Here is a 17,850-nt window from a genome sequence, read left to right on the forward strand (position 1 = left end):
GCGAAATTGCAATTATTATTAATTTCTTAAATATTCAAGCATCACTTTTACAGTATTTACAATACGATTTTGGAATGGAAAATCAAAGGAATATCGTTCGTCATTGTTAAACTTATTAAGTATCATTAATTACAACTATCGTATTACATTGTTAATTAGTCTATCGCACTGGAAAATTAAGAAATTCGCGAAGAACTCGTTCGAAATTCTACATCGTTAAAAAGGAAGCGCAACGCAGCAAGGTGATACCTAAAGTTTCAAACTATCGCAAAAGCATCAAGTTTCACGGAGATCTTTAAAAGATACATTTCTGACTTGGTAGTACGCAGAGGAGAGAAAAACGGTATCGGGGTTCAAGACAAATGTTAAATTAATGCATAATAATAATGTCGAACGTTCGGGCGTCGCCGTTAATGCGAATATTCGTTGAATTTCCGTTCCACGCGCGTCAATTGGCTCTCGATCACAGCAGTGGCGAAGAGAAAGGCCGGCGAGTCGCGTCCTTTCGAACTCGCCTCTTTGGTGACTTTACGCCGCCATCTTGGCGTCGGTAACTCGCGTCGAGTGAAACTCGCCGGAATCTTGGACTAGATTCATTGAGGATCTTGACTACCAGATACCCTGGTCCCAATCGATGTATTTGATCCCCCAAAGCAATAGATCCAGCGAGTTGTCGATCGTAGAACGGGAACTACGAAACATGGCAAATTGCTAGTGACTAATAATAGCTTTTCCGAGGGGCTGAGACTTTCCACGGAGTAAAAGAGGTTGCATGGTTATGGTGTCCGTACCATTGCGTTTCGCCGACACCCCAATCTGCTTTGATAAACGCGGCTGCTCTTTCGCCGATCATAATTGCAGGCGCGGCGGTGTTGCTGGACGTAACCTTTATCAACAAAACGCAATTATCATCAATTAGTACCTTTGTTGACACATAATTCAGCAGTATAACATAAAAAACCAAAGGAAAGCTTGGAGCAACTGAATAAAAGAATGTATACCTGCGGCATGATGGACGTATCGGCAACTCTCAGCCCTCTAATACCGTGCACCCTCAATCTTGGGTCTACGACGGCCATGCGATCGCTGGCCGGGCCCATCTTGCAAGAGCCAGCCTGATGGTTCTCCGGGCCAGTGTCCTGGCGTACGGCGCAGCTCCAGTAATCGTTACTACGGAACGGATACTGCGAGCACGCCGGAATCGGCGTGTTACTAAGCGTCATATTGTATTTCCTCATGGCAGTGGTGTTGGCGAATGACAAGGCTATCTGGATTCCCTCTACTAGAATGGCCACGTCCAGCGGATCGCTCAAATAGTTTCCGTGGATTAGGGGTTTAGCGAGGGGATCGTTGCTGGCCAACCGAAGCGTACCTAACGTAGAAAGATGGTTCACTTGTAATATTAACTTCGGTTCAGTTCACGTGAATTCGGCTGGGAATATTTCATTGGCATCGCGACAGCTACCTCTGCTTCGAGGATGGATATTCGTCGGCGAGATGCTGATACCGCGGCGCCCGTTGTCCATGAGGGCTCCCAGTTCCCCGGTGATGCTACACGCGGCCTGATAGCCGCCGAAGAAGAACTGCAGATCCGGATGATCGTCGGAAGTGTATATCGAAGGGAGGATTCCCGTGAGCTGGGACAAACCGGTCGAAGACATCGGCCCTTTCTGGAAAGCGACGTACTCGAGAGCCGACGCCCAGGTCAGGTCAAACTCGTTCGGCTGATCGATGGTCCAGGACACCGTGTACGACACATGATTGTGTAAATTCTCCCCTACACCTGCGAGGCACACGAGGGTTCACCGGGGAAATTCGATCGACGCGTCAAGCGGCCGACGTTACGCCGACGAAACGCTGCTTACCCGGAAGATCTTTGACCACGCTGACGTTCACAGCCTGCAACTGTTCCTTTGGCCCAATCCCGGAGAGCAACAACACTTGGGGCGAATTGACAGCCCCGCCAGAGACGATTACCTCCCGATTGGCCCGGGCGACCCGGAGTTGACCGTCCTAAAACGGAAAGTTCCATTTTCCATCGTAACGACGCGCAACGTCGAAATTCAGGCCTGATGTCATTCCGGGAAATAGTTTCGCGAGACGTCAAGTGCGACACGTTTTCGCGACGCGGTCAACACGCAGCGTGTGCGCGAGGCGACAAGGTCAATATGCTTTCGCGGAAAAAACACATTCAAGGAAAGACTTATTGTCGACAAGTTGGTGGTAACGGGAAACGGAACACTCGTACAATTTGTCTGTCAGGATTATTATGTGTGTGGTTGGAGTAACTAAGATACATAATTTTAAACAGACAATGTTTTAGAGATAACGCTGCCTTGGAGTAATTCGCGCGAACACGTTGCTTTCCTTCGTATTATTAGAGGTTAAGCTAACCTGAATATATTCGACGCCGACCGCCCTCATGTTTTCGATAATGACCTTCGTGACGGTGGCGTTCAGGGCGACCTGGAGGTTCCGTCGGTAACGGAACGGCTGAAGAAACGCCGTGGACGCGCTGTCCCTAACCCCGTCCTTGTTCATCGTTTGGGCGACCGTGAATCCGACGAACTGATCGCCGTTAAGGTCCTCGCTGATCGGGTATCCTCTCTCGGCGGCAGCTGCGAGGATGTCGTCCGATATGTCGGGTCTCGAAGGGAACCTGCCGACGTTCAGCAACCCGTCGGTCGAATGATATTTACGGCCGACCCGGTTGATCTCCGTGTTGTTCTCCGAGCACAGGAAATATGGCAAGACCTACAATAACGGGACAAAAAGTACCGTGTCGCACTCGCAATTCTAGCAGTTTATTAGCGTGAATCAGACTGATGGATTGGCAAACCGCTGCCCTCGTTAACGACTCGCTTGTCGCAATCCCTGCGCGGAGTGCAAGTGCTCGCGATTGCGTGCTATACGCAGCCGACGCCGTTCTACCGCGATTCGTCGCGTTCCGCCCGGTAGGATTTACCTCTTCCCAGCTCCATCCCTGGTTGCCCAGCGCAGCCCAATTGTTGTAATCCTTCGCGTGTCCCCGCATGTACATCATACCATTGTGCGCCGACGTTCCGCCCAGGTTCTTACCTCGGGGCCAGCTGCACGATCCTCCCATCGCGAGGCACGCGTTCGTCTCGTTCATCGTGCGGTACTGCCAATCGATCTCGCTGCCTGCGCCAACCAATTAGAATCGATTACCAACCATTGGGACTCCGTTAACTATCGGAAACCGGAGATTTTGAACCGGCCGTTAGACCTAGTCGACTATAATACACGATCGTACAGATCTTTAACCTTTTCGAATTGAAACTTTCGCGAACAATGGGCAACGTTTCGAATAATAAATGTGCTAAGTAACCGATAATTTGAGTAACGTATCCGTCACTGTTCGTTGAACGAGGATCTTACCTAGAAACATCGCCACCATACTCGGAACGGAAGTACCCGGTGGCGCGTCGGGTCCAGCTTCGAGCACCAGCACTCTCCATTCCGGCAGCTCGCTCAGTCTAGATGCCACTACGGAGCCGGCCGTTCCACCTGCGGAAAGATGCAAATTAGGTGTTGGTCGGAGCTGTTAAATCTCGACCCGACTCCGGTGAGATTCAACGGACATAGTGTCGCATGTAATGTAACAGCCACGAAGAAACTCTGTATAGGAAACGACCCGATAAGGCCTTGGCCATGGTGAGCCACCGAGTAAAAGTCGCTTACACCATGCGTGCACCTGGAGAAACGTGTTTCACCGCATTTACACGTGCCGTTGTACGATACACGCGCGAGATCACACACACACGCGCGCGCGCGCGAGGAAAGCGGGAAAAACGTCTAAAATCGCGCTTTCTTTCTCAAACAGGAGACAGGGACGTGTACGCGCGTGTAATTACGCGACGCACGATAACTCGAAAAAGTTTACTTTCAAAGTACACTGGCCGTATGTCATCCATGGTCGTTACACGGGGACTTTTTTTCTACTCGTGCGAGCGAGGTGTCGTTGTAAATCTTAATTGTTAACATTGACGGCAGGTTATTCCCTGCGGGAACGAACGTTCTTGTAATCGATTATGCGTTCGCACGTAACATACGCAATCGGAGTCACGTTATTATATCGCGGCCGATAAGGTCGAAGGAAAACTTTAAATGTTTAACGACCGTGTTATCTACCTTGATACTGCAATTGTCTGGCGTGAAACGAATGCGGCGGACGTAGTTTCTCAAGAATTACGCACAAACCTTCGCATAATTGAGAAAAAGTCCTGCAGGTACCGCGTCCCCGTGTTGCTCGTGGCCGCTTTCGACTTCACGGGAAAAGATACGATGAATAAGGAAAAAGCTCGCACAGGAATACCCGCCGATATCTCGGGCACACGATACGCAAACGAAGTGACGCATGTGCATACGCAACTAAAGCTTTAGTTCGTCGACTGACCTCCGATGGCTTCGGGAGATTAACTCATCTATCTCGCATTCCTGAACATTTGCATCCAATTAAGGATAACGGAAACGTCGGAACTTGAAAACGACACACGTCGGCTCGCACTTCCTCGAGATCGGATCGACGCAACCCGGAACGTAATCTTCTGTTACACCGTCGCGCTTAATAAAGTCCTGTTTTTATATAAGCAAACAAATTAATTATCGCCCGTTCGGTATCTTTCATCGTTCACAGCCGCGAGACAAATGGCAGGCACTTTTTATGTCGGTCCAACCAATGGAACGATAAACTGACTCGCCGTGAACGTGTGAAAACGCCGATTCATCGGATTATAAGGAAACGAGTCGCTGGCATAAGAATCGCCGTGCGTGCAGCGTTTCGTCTACGTGTGGCGGCCGTAATCAGCGAACAGCGAAGCTCGCGTAACTGTGTGCAAACCCAGCCGCCGGATTAATCCGAATAATTAGCCTGCCGATTAAGTGTCTCGTCGTGGGTGTTCTCGTGAAAAGGGCGGACGAACGATATCGTATCCGCGAGCATCTATCCGCCGGATCGCGTTCCTGGAAGACTGATTTCCGATCAACTCGACCGTACGCGTCCAATACGCCGGAAGATAAACCGTGTCTCATCCGATTCACAAGTTATACCGGTGGCTCTGATATCTCATTCTATTCGAGTCGATTGATCGAGGGAAAGGAAGCGCAGCGCGGAGTCTTAAGAATTACGGAACAGAATTATTTTCCTTCCGCCTGAGCTGTGTTTTTCAGGATTCTTTTCGTTCCGCGAGAAGGCGCCCGACACGTGCGTAGAGTGAGAGAAGGAAGGAAGACGAAGGAATGCGAAGTGATAGTGCCTTGTGGAAGAGCGTGGGAGAGCGATGCTCTTTCTTATTAATGTGCATTTATTTACTATTACAAGTAGTAATTTATATATATATAGTTGATTCTATTATTCTCAGAGAGATCGATATTTCTTCAATTAGATCTTGGAGATTATAGCTTGAAAGGCGATGAAACAGGATACACAATCGATGTAAATACTTGCCAAATAATATTTATAAAACTCGATACGCGTCGGATTGAGGTAAACCTAGTGGTAAAAGAATCGTTGCGTGTGTCTCTCGAGGCAGCGTTCTCGATTCCTCATAACTCGACCGAATTGTCAAGCGAATCGCGTATCGATCTTGTCGGTCGGCACCGTTCACGAAAAGAACCGGTCGATCCTGGAGAAAGAAGTGTCCCCGCGGCTGTCGCGCACCGGAGTTTTTCTCGTTGCAGCGCGTTCTATGTCATTTTTCGCGAGACGCGAGCGTACCGCCGCCGCAGCGGCGTTAGATCGGGAGAAAACGGTTCACTGTGGCAAAAACACGGTCGACACGGTTGCATAATCGCATTGCCGCGGCACACCGGCACAGCGACGAAGGGAGGAGGGACGAGGCGAGCGATTATACGCGACGCCGAAAGGAACCTGCATCGTTCTCGATCGATTCGCGTGGTCGGCCGACGGTATCCTTCGTTTTCCTCGATTTTCCACGATTTCCCGTTAGCTTCGCCTCTCCTGCCCCCGCGCCCACCCTCTTTCGCAGATCGACGAGACCGCGGCCCCGGAGTTATATTCCCTTAGAAACATATTTCGATATACGCGTGCGTCCGGCGTACTCCGTTTCCGTTCCGTCGGCGCGACCATAATGGAACAGGCGAGTTCGCCCCGACGCTAACGGAACTACGTTATTTACGTTGTTCCGCCAGCAGCTCCGAGTCTATCCGCGCATAAAGCGTCTCCGCTCGGTTCGCCCTGGCCAACGCTTATTACGCCTCTCGTCGATCGGTATCTTCGGGCTAGGACTACGCGAGCGTTTTCCTCGACGAAGAGCGAACTGTACGTGTCAGTGCAGCTAGCCGCGCGAACGTTCGAGAGCGTGGCACAGCGTGTTCCACGCCCGTGAACATTGTTGCATTAATCTGTGGCTTTTACTGGAAGCAAAAAAAGACGTGTGGAACGACGCGTGTAAGTCTTGCACTTAGGCGACCGTTTCTACTCGAAGGTGCCGACGTTTATCGTTGGACGATATTCAAGCAGCGCAGACAGTTCGGTCGTTCGAAGAAGGTTTCGAATCTGTTCTCCGTCGTGAGCGTTCGTCTTTCCCGTCTTTCGCTCAGTCGATGCTCCATTGTTTCGCTAAACGATTCATCGTCTGCGAACGGAAATTTCCAAGTCGAAAGATTCGAATAACAATCGTCGATTAGTATTTACGATCTCGACGGAGGAAACTTTGATAACCCGTATCAGATGAACCCCCGAACGTGCCAACGTTTCGTTTCAAGTTTACGGCGAGAAAATTCGCGAGCGTCCGGAGTTTCGAGGGAGAAAAACGGTCCCGCGAGCGGGAAAGATGGGAAGCGGTAAAAGCTGCGGCTGGAAGAGAGAGGCCGCGATGAAAATGGCGAACAATGAAATTTTGATTGAGCTCGTTGAAAACAGTTCGCGTGAAACTGTGCCAAAAACTGGGCGCATTAATCCGGAGCGTGGAGCGGGCGCATCGATTGGCCCGCGGCGAAGGAAAGAACGCGAAAAATCGCGTATAATCGAGCAAAGTGTCACCGGGCAAATAACGTTTTCATCGCGCGATACGCTGAATATTCGGCGAGATTATGCAAATACAGGCCCGCCGGACCGTAAACTATTCCGCGGTACGCGCCTCAGCGAATTTCATATTTTATCGTCTTTACCGGCGCGGACGTGCACGCGCGATACGGTAACGACCGAAAACGCCGCGGCGAATCGCTAACGTTCGCGATTCCCCCGATTACTCGAACCTTTCGTTCGGGGAACCGGTTCGCGGCGATGATTTATGGAACGCGGGTATCGCCGTTTCCGCGGAGGGCACCTTCCGCGAACGGCGGGCGCACGACCACCGAACAAGCGACTTCTTTGTGCGACAGCTCCGCGGTTCCCACCGATACCCATCGGCAAAAAGAAGAGATCGAATCTCCCGCGGTGCATCTGCGACGATTGTTCGCCGCGGCGGACTGTCGCTCAGACTTTCCATTGGCCTTAGGCAGCGACACCTTCCTTTCCCGGTTGATTTTTGCCGTCACGCCTTTTCCGTTTCTCCGTGCCCGGGACCCTATTTCATTTCGAGACGAATTTCCATTAACCGTAATCGAAAGTTTATTCCCGGCGCCACGTATTCTCGCGTAACCGAATTCATTTCGTATTTCCTTTCGTATTTCATTATCCAATTAATAGGACGGACGGCGGTTATTACCGAGCGCCGTCTGCTTCGAGCACCGTCTAAAGAAGATTAATCGGTTTCCAAGACCTCTATCCGCGTGATAATTCAATTGCGATCGCGAAAGTTTTCGGTGGAACTGATTTCGCTGGTTAAATCGTCATCGTTGGCTCGTTAGGGACATTCCCGTCGCGACGCTGCCTGACGGCGGTTTTTGTCGCCTTCGAGAATTTATCTCCCGGCGAGCGAACGCGGGCGCACCGAATACTATACGTACGAGGCATAATGATGCAACGGAGCGAGTGCGAAGATAGAGAGAGAGGGGCGGGGGGGTTGAGGAGGGGGATAGGGAGAACAAGAGAGAGCTAGTTTCGGGTGGGGTGAGGAGAAACGGGGCAAGGCAGAGCCGGAAGGGTGGCGGCTGGGACGGGGGCTGCTCGGTCGTTTGGCGAGGACAGCGATGAAGCGCGAACTCGAAATTAAATTAATGACGCCAATAATCACGCTGGGCCCACTGAATGAATAACAGTTCGTATTAATATCGCGTCTAAACAGCGAGCCGCGATCTCGCTGCGTCGAATCGCGTTTTCGTCGTTGCCTGTGACCCGCGATAATCGTTGAATTTCGATCGAACCGGGCGGCATGCGCCACAGTGCCGCGACCGGATCCGCGATAATTCCGTTTGTCCGTCGCGCACGCGTTAACGCCGTTTACGAAAGCTGAAAATGTTACTCGTCCGACGCGACGGGACGCGACGGGACGGCCCCCCGCGCGACACGGGAGACCCGATCGCAGTTTTCATTAATCTGCGGACATTCGCGGGGAATTAATGCGTTTACGCGTATACGTATCTCCGACGAATTTAACGAATTCATTTCATTTCCAACGTGCCGTCCCGGTTTCAAAAGGCGTGTCCCGCGCGCCGAAGCTTTCAACGACCGTCATTCTCGTATCTCGTATCGGTTTTTCATTTCTACGCGTTATCCTTGGCAATAATCGTCCGTCCACTTCACCTCTGGTAATTACGAATGCGGAAAAAAATGCAGCCGGTTAATGCGTGTGTGCTCAACCGAGATATTAACTACGAAATTGATAAAGTCCCCTTCCTTGTGTCGTCGTCGACTTTCTAATGTGCGGTCTAATTAACCGATGCAATCGTACATGTGTAAAATCGCGCGATAAGCGCACCGAGAGGATGACGTATCGAAACCTCGTCGCGCCGCTTGTCCCTCGATTACAGGAACGAAAGTAATCGCGGTGCGACGTGTCGGGAAGAATGTTCATCGGCCGAACGAACGGTGTCGGTTTCCGAACGCTTGCGATGCGAGAACTTCAAGCTCGATCGCATCTCGCGGTGCGATCGCGCCGTCTTTGAAGGCAGCGTGGCGGATCGTAACGGAACGGAACGAAACGAAACGGAACCGGCAGCCGTTCGTGGTGTCGCGCGAGCGTAAAAACGGCCTTCGCGGTTGCACACCAACAATAATCACCGAAAGAGAAACCAGCTAGGATTAATACCGACCGTCAGGCCGACTAAACGGTCCGGATAAAGTCGCGAACTTGCGCCGCGAATTTTACCTCCGCGATTTCGCCAACCGCCTCGTAAAATATCCAATTACCGACTCCTTTATTCCACTAGGCTTGCTTCGCTTCCATCCTCCATAACTTGTTCAGCGAATAAGACGAGCTACTGCGTCACTTGTTCCGCCCGTAACGGAGGTTAACCCGCCGCCGAAATCTACTAATCAACGCACTCGTTCGGGAGCCAACGCGATCGAGTCGAATCGATCGCGTTTCGCGAATTACCGTATTCGCCGGTTAGCGTATACGGAACGACAAGCGTAATCTGCTCATCTTTCTCGAAACAATGATAAAAATTCTTCACTTACGCAAGCTATCGTATGTAATTATCGTATGCGCGTAGTTTCCATAACATGTAAATTTCACAGTGAAACTCGCGAATTACGTATACGGTGATAATGTGAACATTCGAATATTCGGGAGGACTTAAACAGTCTTCGTTAACATTATTTCTACCGAAAGTGTCGCGAATCGTGTTTTGAAGTTTTTAGTTAAAATTATTTGAAACGTGGAAAATTCAATTGACTGATTAAACTGATGAAACCAAGGAAATAGACAGGTTCGCTAGGAATAGTGTTCAGGGCTCCTCCGCAGAAGTGAGCGACATCTAACGAACCTTATTCAATCCCGATTCGATATCTTTTATTCCGCGTTAACGGAAAACTCGGTATCTCCGCGAATTAGTTTATTCGAATTTGTCCTTAAATTCTTCGCGTTTAAATATACGAAGCGGGAGATTACCATCGTAAAGCCGATTAATTTGAATGTTTGATTACTTTACCGCAATCAGCCGCATATTGCGCCCACGTTGTTCGGGTATATTGTTGGCCGGGTATTCGTTAAAACCGATCGATTCGACTCGGCTGATTTCTTTAATCGGCGCTTCGTTAAACGGCTGAAAATATACACGGACAGATCGACCGTCGATAGATCCGACGTTCCCTTGTCTAAAATTTTAATCGCCCTTATTACATTTCCACCGATGAAACGAAAACTCCATTCGTTGCTCGAGTTTCCGCGGATTTCGCGAGCTAAATAGAATCGATCGCGCTGACAGAAACGCTTGATCGATTTCCCGGTTGGAATTTCACGTAAAACATTCTCCCGCGTTCGCTGTCCGTGTCTCTGGTTCGATAAAATTCTAGGATATTCTCGAACGCGATGAATAATATCGCTACGAAAACGGTCCATAAAATATTTGTCTCTTCGCGTTGTCTTACCAGCGCGACGTGCTTGACAATTAAAATCAATTGAGTTGACACGTGTGTCTCGTTACATATGAAAAATTCAATTGGCACCGTGAAATGCTGGTACGCGTGTGTGAATTTTGCATATCGCGGCACGCTCGACTCGATTGTCTCCCAAACCGTTCGACGCCGCGTAACAGTTTTCGATGCAACAAAGTAGATCGTTTCGACGGTATCGAATGTTAAATACAATCTGCCCGTGACGCTGCGGCCAATTGGAAACAAACCGAATCGAGTTGCGCGATGTAGCGACAGAACTAAAGGTGGAAAATACTCACCGCCGACAACGATGAAGTCGTAATTGTTCTCTGGCGGGTCGACTGGTTTGACCCGGTCACACAATTGGGAGATTTCGTTTTTTGAGCGGATGAACGTATCCAGCAGCGTCATAAAGGTCAGGAACTGCGCGCCTGGGCAGGCGCTGGCAAGACTCGGCCCTAGATAGGGGCCCGAGCATGCCGATGTCACGGAGGCGTTGTACGACATCCTTCGCCGAACAAAACAACAATTATTCTGTGCGCTAGTTCGCGGAAATTGCGATCGTACAACGGCCAAGAAAATTATCAAGGCAGTGTCACGTGGCGCGGGTGACTGGAAAAAGCGGTACCGTATACTCTCTCATTACGTGATAGATCGATAAGAAGGATTAGGTAATGACTCGTGAATGGACAGGTCGATGAATTTATTGCTTATAATGGAAACGGGGGCGTTTACAACGGAGTTGTGCTACTCAATCACATCTGCTACGACAGAAGCGTCTAAATACTATTATTTGATATTAGAAGTGTTTAGTAATATATATATATATATATATAGTATATATATATATATATATATACTATAATCTAAAATGATAATTCAACTCCGACAGCTTGCACACCATAGAAAGGTATTTAATCCTTCGAATCGACATGCAACTCCCTTAGGTTCCGTCTGAAACGCAGTAAACGCACCCTAACTGGTCGCATCGCGAGTGAATCGCGTGCGTACGGATATTCGCGTTTCGGTCGGACTTGGAAGTTTTTGCTACCGGCTAATGTCCGTATCCGGTAGTCGGCAATCCGAGTCAGGGCCGTACGGAAATCAGGCGGATCGCGTGCGCGATGCGGGCTGAAGCGGTCCGACTTTCTCGCGGAAAAAAACTCGCGGGCTGGTTGTGCTCCCCGGTCTTCGTTTCCCGAGGCTCGTCGCGCGCCGCAGTCGATTCTAATTTCCATTCGGCTCCGTTTCCCGGCGCGAGGAACAAGCCCCGATGCTCCCTTTTACGTAAGCCCGAGCCGCATTAAAATCACACCGAAATAAATATTCGCATTAATTAGGAAGCCGAGCGAATTAATGCGCATCTAACTAACCGGCCGTGTTAATTAATTTACCTCTAATTAACGTGGCCGCGTTTACCGAGGCGGCCAGGCAGCGCGCGCGCGCGCGCGGCCGTGCGCTCTCTCGCCCACTGCGCCGCGGGAATTAATATTTGAAGGAACAACGCTGGAAAAAGTATGCGCGAGAACGTTAATTATTAACTCGCGTTTTCGTAGCATTACGCGGCGAGAGCTCCGCGGTGTAGTTTGAAAATCCGACGATCACTTTATCATCCGGCCGCTGCGTGGGATGCAACGCGCGCGACGTTAATCACGATTTAGTAATATTTCATTGTTTACTGTTCTGGGGAGCGCACCGCCGCCGCCGTCGCCGCCGCGCCGCGGGAACCTCGGACGACCGCAAGGATTCCACGGGTGTGCTTTTAACGAACCTCGAGCTAACAAGACTGACGGACGACCAAAAACGCCGCGAGCTCTGTGACCGGATCCGCCCCGCCCGGCCGAGTTTCGATCAGCGACGAAAAACTGATTCACAATTCCGCGAGTTCCGTCCGCGCACTTGTTCCTCGTTGCATAATCACACTCGCAGTCGGTCGTTCACCTTACCTTCGAATATCACGGGACGATCGATTGACTAGAAATCCGTTGAATGCGAGGATCGATCGAGCGCGATATTACGCTCGGCGTGTACGGATGCGCACAAGAGATAAACACAATAAACACGTGATAGGGCAGGTACGGCACACGAGGTACAGCCTCACAGCTACGAGCGCGGAACGTGTGACTGTAAAACCTCTCACCGTCGAACGTCCTTTTATAATTCGTCTCCCACCGTGTTGCCCTTTTCCTCTTCGCAGCCGCGTGGTTCGGCTCCCCGAGAAAATCGCTGGGACTTTTTCGTCGAATCCGACGGTCTCGGATCACTCCTACGTTCGGATCCAAGGTGAAGATCGTAGGTGACGTCGCGTAATTTCCGTGATGACCCTCGATGAGCCATAGGATTCTTCTACCCGGAGTTTAGACGATACGAATAATCGTTATCGTAAACGCCGATCGTTTTCTTCTCTTTGTTTTCCGCGGATGTACGACAGCTTAATTAGCCATTCGTCTACTCACGACACCTTGGATCCTCGCGAGTCCGTCGGGAATCGCTAATCGCCCGATCAAAGTCGTCTCATCGAACATTCTCGAGGAGGGCTCTTCTGGAAATTCGATAGTTCCCAGAAGTAACCCTCGAACGAAGCCACGGTATATTTTGAACCGCCTTCGTCCAACTTCTTAACCTTTGACGCTTTACCCGACGGATCAATTGTACGTGGCTTCGAGTTCGGAAATACATCGAGGGAAATTATTAAACGAGAAACCGGGCGTATATACGGATCGGATATGGTCGCTGGTCGATTCGATAGGGTTTTACTCGTGCTCGGCTGGCACCGTCGATCTTTTTCGTCGGCGGTTCGATAGTCCGGATAGGAACTCGATCGGGATCGTTCATTTCCGCGTGATGCGTTCGTGCGAACCGATATTTATGACCTGGGTCTTCGCGTTCCCATAATACCGCCGGTACTAACGCGCTCAAACGATTCGATCTTCGTGACGAAATTGCTAACGACGGGAACATTGTCCACGGGAAAGCAACGATCGTCCGTATTCTCGTGGCGTTAATAAACCGTGAATCGGCGGTTATTTCGTATCGTACACGCCCGGAATATAATAACGCCGGCACACGCTACCGCGCGGCCCGATAACAGCGTTTCACTTAGCTCGACTGAATTGGATTCATTGACCACGGATAGCTACGTGACATCTGATACATACGTGACCGGTAATTCTTTCGCCGCGGGCTGCATCCGCGTTACCTACCTCGGAACAACGACGGAAATGGCCATTACCGAAATTACGTGGTTTCGATTCGACCCGGCGCGATTAATAATCGGCTACACCGTCCGATTTCCGAGATCAAAGACACCGTCTGTCCTTGGACGCCTGCTGATATTGCGAACGGTGCGTCGAACGGATTTTCTCGGCGATCCGATGCACGGGTAAACCGATAACGTTGATGCATCGAACGCTGATACGACTCTTTCACTGAAAATGAGAATCCGAACGGGAAACAGCGTGTCGCCGGCCGATAATTTTCCCTCGAAATTTATCATTCGCGAAATGAAACTGCGGACAGACGTTTTGGAATCGCGTTTCGTGGTCTGGCGATTCTCCTTCTTTCCTGGCGGGCATCCTAAGGTATTCCGAGCAGCGACGTTAATCGGGGAACCATTTCCCACGCTAACGAGCCGAAGAATCGCCGCGGATCCGTGAAATGGCATTGTTCCGACGCGGATCGTGCACACCTGGTTGAACAGAAATCATATTTCCCGCGAAACTCGCTGCTGCGCTGGACAATGGGACTTCCGGGTTTTTCGCGACTATAGCGTGCAACCAGTAACCTACAATCCTTCCATAGGCATACTTCTCACGAATTTCGTCTTAAGGTTCCTGCGCGTTACCCGAGTTTTCTCTGGAACCTCTAGCGTTAGTTACTGAACACTGAGCTTAGGGGTGCATATCGAATACAAGTTCACCAATGTAAATTTCAGGCTTTACGCGTATTCGGCGGGAATATAAGGGAACGAAAGGGAAGGGAGCAAGACAAATCCGAAGACTGCTCGCAGTTGTCGCTGCGATTGCTCGTCGTTGTCGCGGTAATTCGCGTCGGAGCTTGTTCCAACGATCTAGAGCTCGACGCAATAAGGCGACGCAGCCGATAACACGAAGCATCGCAATTTCATTTGCGAGCTCGGAGTCAGAGTCTCGAGTCGCGGCCGGAGCGTATCCCAAAAGGGAATAAGACTATTATTGGCCCTGTCCCCGGCTAATAAGTTGAACCGCGTCGCGCCCTGCCCGTGGCACACTTTCTTGAGCTCTCGCGCTAAATTAAATATTCGCTCGCCCCTTCGCCGTTACCGATTCGACGGAGCCCGATTCGAGGACACCCCTCGACTCCGTTATTCGCTGGGTAAACGTTCAACTAGTCGATTATTCTCGAACGAGATTACAAAATTCGAAGCTAATGCAGCTTCCCCCGCGCTGGCTCCATTTTATCTCTAGCGCTTTATCGTTGGAAGTATTGTTTCCGCTCCTCCGTCTTCCCGGTCGATTAACGGTTTTTCTCGGCGAGCATGGGAAGTGGTTCTTTTCACCTCCGTCTCTTAAGTGGTCCGCGGAAACAAGTTTTCTTGCCCCCGAAGCGACGAATCTAAACGAGTTACGCGATTGTTTCGCGAGACGATATCCAGGCGCAGCCTCGAAACGACTCGCGAGAGGCGCTCGAAATTTTTACGAGCTCGGAAGCGACAGAATTTTCTCGATTAGTCGCGATCCATTAACACTCGAACTACCGAGCAGTTGGAATGATTTTACTAACGGTTTCATAGGGAAATTGAGAAAGCGAGGTTCGAAGCGATTCGCATTGTTGTATCCGCGCAAACACACGAGTTTGCCTTACAATTTCTAGCGAAAGTTTCTTTATCATCGGAACAATCGTGAATCTGAGAATTGCGAAACGGACGATGTTGACCCATCCGGCGGCTCTAGTGTTAATACGTTGGTTAACCGCGATTCCGGAGGATGCAATAAACGCGGAGATTCCTATTTCGTTTCTGCCGCACACGCGGTCCTCGCGGGAGACGGATCTCCGACAATGCCGGGACGAGTGTCTTCGATGACTCGCGGCGGTTCGATGACGAGCACCGTTTACGCAAGGTATTTTCCGTTTTGTCAACGAATACGCTCTCCCCATTGTTTCACTCCTTCGGCTTGTCCGTTCGACAAACAGAAGAGGCTCTTCGCGGGAATCGATATCGCATGATTTTGCGTTTCCATTCCAACGATAACGATCGCAGGCTCCCGCGGGCTCTCGTCGATGACGCATCGATGCATGTTACACCGATCAAATCGCAATCAATAACCATATTAACCAACGATCGTAAATCTTCGATGATAGGCGCCGCGCAATTCCTACGGCTGTTTCTCGATAAGTTTAACCGCAAGTCACTTTTTCGGCGTATCGTTAGCGTTAACTGTGCATACGATGAATTGCACGAATCTTCGAAATCGGTATTCTCGCAGAAGGGAAATGAGTAATTTCGATCTTTCCAGCGACAATGCCTGTCAGCGGCTTGAAAATTTGAAAAAGGGAAACCCTGCCGGATGTTCAGGACGCGAATACATCTCTTTCGTATTCGTTTCGAAGGTCGAACACGATTACGTTCGCTAACACTCGACAGATTTCCGGCAACGATTTGACTCGCTGTTCAGTCGTGACGTCGACGGAAATCTTACCGCCTGTTTAGACAACGCTGTGAATTATAAAGGGTAAACAGAAGGAGAATTTATCGTTTAATATTGCGAAGGGGTTCGCTTATTCAAGCCCGAGCAACCGGGAAGCAGACACAGTGCTCGAGGAGACCCGCTTTATAGCTTCGTTCTCCCGCACGTCGTTATTTAAGCAACGCTGACCGATTAACTCATCTCGGCAGGCGCATCAAATATGCAAATGCCGCTTTAAGATTGAACGATACTAAGCGCTGCCTTATCTGGAAATCCTTTTCGCTCGATCTTCGCACGACCAGCGTTTAGACGGTTCTGGTTTATCCGTGCCGCGGCGCAATCAGCGTAAATACGTTTCACCGTTGTAAAAAAGAAATCCGAAAGGAAGCACGCATCCGAACGGAGCTCGTCGATATTTCTCCCCGACGACTCGCGATGGTGTTTCGGCGGGTTAATGTGGAAATGTGTTTCGTTAACACGCGAAGCGCGGCTGATCGCGCGGTTTTATCGTTTCTTCGCCGGCGTGGATAAGAGAATATAATAGCCGGCGCGCGCGAGCGGGTGCGGCACGTTCTCGGGAGCGCACGCGGGAATACGCGTCCCGTCCATATTTTGCACGGCGCTCGGTCCGCTTTAGTGGAGCACGTTACGAGCATTAAGGCGACTCGACTGTCACGCCGCGACCACTGCAAATAGCCGTTGGTTATGTTTTCCTACCGAATATCATCGCTCGCAGGATGCGCCGGCACGGCAGCGTTCCCGCGGCAGCATCTTTATACGCGTACACGGTTTTAGTGTCGGCCCCATCGCGTAGAATGGCGATGACATCATGTAAAAACTCGAAACCGGCAACCCGAGAGTTTGTGATCGCATCGCGTCGCGGATAATCCGTCATATATATACGGCAGCTGCATAACACTCGGCAAAAGACGCTTCAAGCCATTCCTTTTGTCCAGGGATTATATAAGCGGCTCGCCTCGCCGGTCCGCCTCTAATATCGTTTCGTTATCCGATAGAACGTTAAGCAAATCCCGCGGACAGACTGATCGTTAATTATTGTCTCCGCGTCGCCGCGAGCGCACGGAATAGCCGGACTGCGCGCGTCGACGTGGCCGCGTACCGTCGCGATTGCAAATTTTCTCTCCGTTCGACGGATACGCGAGGCGGACCTATCGATCGGACGGGTATAATTAACAACAAATAACTGATTTAAATTCCACGACGCGCGAGCGGAAAATTGACCGTCGAAGACGAGCGGACGATGGTTAATGGCCCTTCGGCTCGCGATTGCTTCGCAGCCGCAGCGGAATCGGTAATTAAACTTCAATTTCCGCGCTATTATTCCTACTTCGTCTAATATCCAGGCTCCGCGCGCTCGGGCCGGTGCAGCGCAACGTGAACCACGGAATATTGCCGCTGCGTTGGAAAGTCATCGAACGAACGGACGCGGCGCGGAGTTCCTTAACGGTCGCAGTTATCGTAAAACGAATATAATGTCGGTGGGCAAAGACAATGCACTCTTCTCGGGTTCGCGGTCGAGCGGACTAAGGGACTATAATTTTCGTGTCCCTGGATGTATTAACCGTGCTTCGTTTATCTTTCCGACGGCTCCGCTGGCTCGCGATAATGGATGAAAGAAGAAGCTCCGCAGAATTACGGAAATCTATTCTCGCTGTTTAAAAGGTACCACGACACAGAGGGCAGCCAAGAGAAAAAGCACAC

General features: G+C 50.4%; 2 protein-coding genes across 4 annotated transcripts in view; one reads left to right on the top strand and one right to left on the bottom strand.

Moving 5' to 3' along the window:
* The window catches only part of LOC116433075 (kin of IRRE-like protein 1), a 319,687-nt gene that overhangs the window by 59,580 nt on the left and 242,257 nt on the right, over positions 1–17,850 (top strand). The window lies entirely within an intron of this gene.
* On the bottom strand, positions 7–12,588 carry LOC116433064 (glucose dehydrogenase [FAD, quinone]). 3 transcript variants are annotated; one of them, XM_031990756.2, is made up of 10 exons: positions 12,409–12,588; positions 10,762–10,970; positions 3,400–3,528; positions 2,966–3,162; positions 2,395–2,754; positions 1,866–2,013; positions 1,466–1,783; positions 1,002–1,372; positions 792–886; positions 7–691 (listed from the first exon to the last, which is right to left on the bottom strand). In XM_031990756.2, the coding sequence occupies exons 2-10, from the start codon at positions 10,967–10,969 to the stop codon at positions 610–612; spliced, it is 1,908 nt and encodes a 635-aa protein (XP_031846616.1). In that variant the 5' UTR covers position 10,970; positions 12,409–12,588; the 3' UTR covers positions 7–609. The 3 variants fall into 3 exon arrangements, with proteins under 3 accessions (XP_031846616.1, XP_076225908.1, XP_031846617.1); XM_076369793.1 differs by having other exon boundaries at positions 10,762–11,074; XM_031990757.2 differs by lacking the exons at positions 10,762–10,970; positions 12,409–12,588 and adding an exon at positions 4,222–4,426.

Source organism: Nomia melanderi, chromosome 8 (assembly GCF_051020985.1).
Source record: "Nomia melanderi isolate GNS246 chromosome 8, iyNomMela1, whole genome shotgun sequence".
NCBI classification, from domain to species: Eukaryota; Metazoa; Arthropoda; class Insecta; order Hymenoptera; family Halictidae; genus Nomia; species Nomia melanderi.

Bases quoted from the DNA above. Each gene is read 5' to 3' on its own strand.
- LOC116433064 (XM_031990756.2), bottom strand. From the start codon at position 10,969: ATGTCGTACAACGCCTCCGTGACATCGGCATGCTCGGGCCCCTATCTA. The intron at 2,755-2,965 runs GTAAATCCTACC...CCGTTATTGTAG, and splicing joins AGGGATGGAGCTGGGAAGAG to GTCTTGCCATATTTCCTGTG. The intron at 692-791 runs GTACGGACACCA...CATGTTTCGTAG, and splicing joins GGTGTCGGCGAAACGCAATG to TTCCCGTTCTACGATCGACA.